This window comes from Benincasa hispida, chromosome 5, assembly GCF_009727055.1.
Source record: "Benincasa hispida cultivar B227 chromosome 5, ASM972705v1, whole genome shotgun sequence".
Taxonomy (NCBI): Eukaryota; Viridiplantae; Streptophyta; class Magnoliopsida; order Cucurbitales; family Cucurbitaceae; genus Benincasa; species Benincasa hispida.
Genome location: NC_052353.1, coordinates 42,280,746 through 42,285,341, shown reverse-complemented (window position 1 = coordinate 42,285,341; position 4,596 = coordinate 42,280,746). Strand labels below are relative to the sequence as shown.

Sequence of the window (4,596 nt, the reverse complement as noted above, 5' to 3'; positions counted from 1 at the left end):
AAACAAAACTCAAATTTGGTAAAAATGTAACATTTTGAAGTTATGACTAAATTAAAATCAAACTTAAAAATTAACTAAAATTATAATAATTTGAAATTCAGGAACCAAATAGAAATTAGACCTAAAATCTAGTAACCAAAAATACTTTTTTTTTCTTTAAAGTATCCATCAATGTCAACATTTTAAACTTTTATTAATATTTCTATCCACATTTCTATGAAATAGAGACTTCAACATTTCCATAATCATCAATATTTTAAACCTTATTTGTCTTACAATATCATTTTTAAAAACAAATTGATTAAGAAAATACATTATACATTATTAAATAGGTTACATTACAATACAAACTTGATTTCTTTTCTAGGATTTTGAGACAGCTAGATAATAGGGTTTATAATTTAAAAGTTAGAACGTAATCTTTATGGTCGAGACTATTCATGAGATTTTATCAAACTATAGAATTTATTTACGAGGTTTTTATCCAACCAAAAAAATTAAATTTCAACTTTTCCCAAAGTTTTGTAAGGTAAAGAACATCCCATAAAGTAAAAACTAGAATAAAGTCAAAAGATAGCATAATTTTGATGAGAATTTCAATGTGATATTTTCACATTGGCCATTGGAAAATGGTCTTTGCAGTGGGACCAAGAAATAGACTCCCCATTATAACAACCAAATTTTCTGCTCAGCTCCTTTAAGCCCAAGCTTCTGCCTCCCACTCCTCTTTTCTTGCCTCACAATTCTCTCTCTGTTTAAACTTTCAAGTGTTAAATTGCTAAGAAACACTTTCCTTGTAGATAAATAAGAGAAAAAGAAGATTCAGTTTCCGCGTTTTCGTAAGCCAATACTTTTGAGTTCTCTCTCAAAACGTGCAAGCTAACTTCCCAAATTCTCTCGATAGAACTTCAATTTCATCCACAGTTTCTCTCTTCTTAATCCTCTTCTTCAAGCTTCTTCTTCATTGCTTCTAGTTCTCCTCCTTCTTCTTCCCTTTCTATTTAACCTAAACCCCATGTTTTACTATTTTTCTCCATCTTTTTCCCTCTCCAATCGCTTTCCATTGTCCAATCCCTTTCTGGGTTTTGTTCATTTATCATCTTTCTCAAACCCCTTTTGAAGATTTCCACCATTTCCGCAAATTTCACTCCAAACCCTCACTCGATTGAAGAGTCTTCATTTTCAGGAAGAACCAGGTTGCAAAAGCTGAGGAAATTTGTGCTGTTTCACTGAAAATCGAAGTAATGGGAGCCCATTTGAGCAAAAAGTCTTCAGTTCCATCCATTAATCTATCCCCTAATTTGGCTTACACGACGGAGCTGAGTTCTTATGAAGCGGCTTGTAAGGCTGACGCCGATCTACAATCGTTTGATTCCACTCTCCAAGCTCGTACTAACCAAGCAATTAATACCATCGCTGTTGGCGTTGAGGTTAGAGCTCTTTCCTTTGATTCTCTTAAAGAAATCACAGAATGTTTATTAGAAATGAATCAAGAAGTTGTGAAAGTAATTTTGGCTTGTAAGAAAGATATATGGAAGAATCAAGAGTTGTTTGAATTAGTTGAGGAGTATTTTGAGAATAGCTTGCAGTCTTTAGATTTCTGTACAGAATTGGAGAAGTGTTTGAAAAAAGCTCGTGATAGCCATCTTTTGATTGTAATGGCGATTCAACAATTTGAGGAGGAAGTTAAAATGGAAGATGGGAATGGATATGTCAAAACTTTACAAGAGCTAAGGAATTTTAAGGCTGCTGGTGATCCATTTACAGATGAGTTTTTCCAAATATTCAATGCTGTTTATAGGCAACAGATTGGAATGTTAGAGAAACTACTAATAAGGAAGAACAAGCTTGACAAGAAACTCAAATCCATGAGCACTTGGAGGAAGGTGTCTAGCATAATCTTTGTAGCTACTTTTGCTAGTGTGTTGATATGTTCAATTGTAGCAGCTGCCATGGCAGCTCCACCGGTTGCAGCGGCAATGGCTGCGGCAGCTTCGATTCCGGTGGGATCAATGGGGAAATGGATTGATTCATTATGGAAGAACTATGAGGCTGTTTTGAAGGGACAGAAGGAAGTGTTGAGCTCAATGCAAGTGGGAACATATGTAGCTATTAAAGATATGGATAACATTAGAGTGCTTATTGATAAATTGACAGTGGAGATAGAATCACTTTTGAAGAAAGCAGATTTTGCCATTGAAGAGGAAGCTGTGAAGCTTGGGGTGGAAGAGATGAAGAAGAAACTGGGACAGTTCATGAAGAATGTGGAGGATTTGGGATTACAGGCTGATACTTGCAGCAGAGATATTAGGAGGGCTAGGACAGTGGTTTTACAAAGGATCATAAAACATCCTAACCATTGAATTTAATCAAACTGCTCTGTTCTGCTACTAGCAAGTTGATGTTTTGGTAAATTGGTTTGGATTTTGTTTTTTATGATGAATCCAATAGATTGTTTCATTTTAAAACATGGAAAACTTTGGGTGTTGACTTATTGTTTAATTATGGTTGTGTAAGTGTATTCTCTTAAGCAAGTTATTGAATTTGATAGTTTCCACCTCTTATATGATTCAATTTGGCTCCTAAAATCTGTGGTTCTTCAGGCTCTTTGAGCTGAATTTTGGATGGCAATTTTGAATCCTACAACTTGCCAATTGTATGTTTTTTTTTCTTGTTTTTTAAGGGGAAAAAAAGAAAGAAAAAAAGAAAAAAACATCTTTGTGATTTGGAGGGGTCGCTAATTAAATTTGTATAATTAATGGTGAAGTAAACTAATGCGTCATACTTAGAAAAATTATTTTAAATGATAAAATTGTTGAAAATATTTATAAATACTAACAAAATATCACAATCTATCTGCGATAAATCGACTACACAAATAGTAGTAGAGGTGTTTATGGGTTAGGTTGAGTTGAGTTTATTTTTTAATAAAGGTTATTTGGGTTGAAGAAATTTACATCCCGAACAATTTATAAAAGAAGCAAAATGTAAATATGTAAAAATTTAATTTAATTATTTTAGTACATTGAATTAAGATTAACTACTCAATTTCAATTTATATAGTGAAAATTTTCTTTCTAGAGTGCAAAGAAACTACTTTTAAAAGTTGTTAAAAAATAAATTATTAAAAAAATATTAAAATTAAATAAAATTAAAATCAATATATGTAGAAATAATTGTGTTATAAGTAACAAAAAAATATTTTTTTAAATTAATAATAAATTCGGGTTGGTTGGGGTTGGTTTGGGTTATATTAGGTGAATCCATAAACCAATCTAACCCATAAAATTTTCATTTATTTGAACTTAACCCAACCCGAATGAGTTGATAACCCAACCCAACCCAACCCAATCGATTTTTTTGCAGTCATTGGGTTTTTTTAATACCTCCAAATAGTAGTCTATCACGATTTATCGCAAATAGATTGTGCTGCTACTTGTAAATATTTTAATTTATCTTTTTATATTTGAAAATAGTCTTTATACTTATCACAATTTACGACATTATTATTATTATTATTATTATTATTATTATTATTTGGGAAAAATACCTTTTGGTCTCTGAGTTATCAAGAATAGTAGCATTTGATCTCCAATGTTTAAAATTGATCATTTTAGTCCCTATGTTTTCAAGAATAGATTTAAAAGGTCTCTCAACTAATAAATTTGTTAAATTTAAATATAAAATTGATCAAATATATGATGTGGCATGATGCATAGGAAAAACAAATAATTTTTTAATATTTCTCACTTCTCCCTCTTCTCTCTCTCCTCTTCTCCCTTCTCTCTCTTGTCTCTCCTCCATTTCCATCCTTTTTCAATGAAAAAGATGATGCTCTCTCCTCCATCTCCATAATTTTCTTGATGAAAAGATTTTGTTAAACATGAAAGTTAGTATAATTACAAAATTTTCAAATTTCTATAGAAGGGGTAAAACGTAAAAAGCTTTAGAAATGGAGGTTGCAGATGATCAGAGACAGCATAATCCTGATCTTCTACTACTGATTCTTTTGAAAACTCTAAGAACGATATAAACAAAACTAGGATCATAGAAAATCCTTTTTAAGTTTCTTGTTTATGGTGTTTGGCTTGTCCTCATTTGTGAAAGTCCTTTGTCATTCACTAGAAGAAGATATGAGACTTAGCAATTCATTCTCAAAGTTACTATACTATGCTTCTTAATGAAAAGGGCTAGTTACATAAATAGAATTCAAGCCCAAAATAATATAATATGTAGTACAAGTATAAAATAATTGCATATATAGATCAAAAAATGGTAAAAGACTAAAAAACCCATGCCTAGCCACCATTTTGTTCGCTTCTCGGTTTTCTCAAATTAAAACTATCACTGATAGCAGCTATCAGTGGTGACCACTGATAGTTGCTATCAGCTGCTATCGCTAATAGCTTCTATCAATTGCTATCGATAATAGATGCTATCAGCGACAGCTTTCAATTTAAGAAAAATTAATACAATCTTGAAATATTAACTTTTAATTTGCTATAAATTATTATTAGCTATCATTAATTCACTTTCATCAATTAGAATCAACGTTGAAATATTACTTAAAGGCTATCAGTGGCTATCAATGATAGA

General features: G+C 31.5%; 1 protein-coding gene across 1 annotated transcript; it reads left to right on the top strand.

The window, feature by feature from the left end:
- The first annotated feature begins 705 nt into the window (after positions 1 to 705).
- Positions 706 to 2,562, top strand: LOC120077129 (UPF0496 protein At4g34320-like). The gene has a single exon (XM_039031029.1). It carries the CDS (start codon positions 1,245 to 1,247, stop codon positions 2,361 to 2,363), a length of 1,119 nt encoding a protein of 372 aa, XP_038886957.1. The 5' UTR covers positions 706 to 1,244; the 3' UTR covers positions 2,364 to 2,562.
- Positions 2,563 to 4,596: the final 2,034 nt, after the last annotated feature.

Coding starts and splice junctions, on each gene's coding strand:
- LOC120077129 (XM_039031029.1), top strand. CDS start 1,245: ATGGGAGCCCATTTGAGCAAAAAGTCTTCAGTTCCATCCATTAATCTA.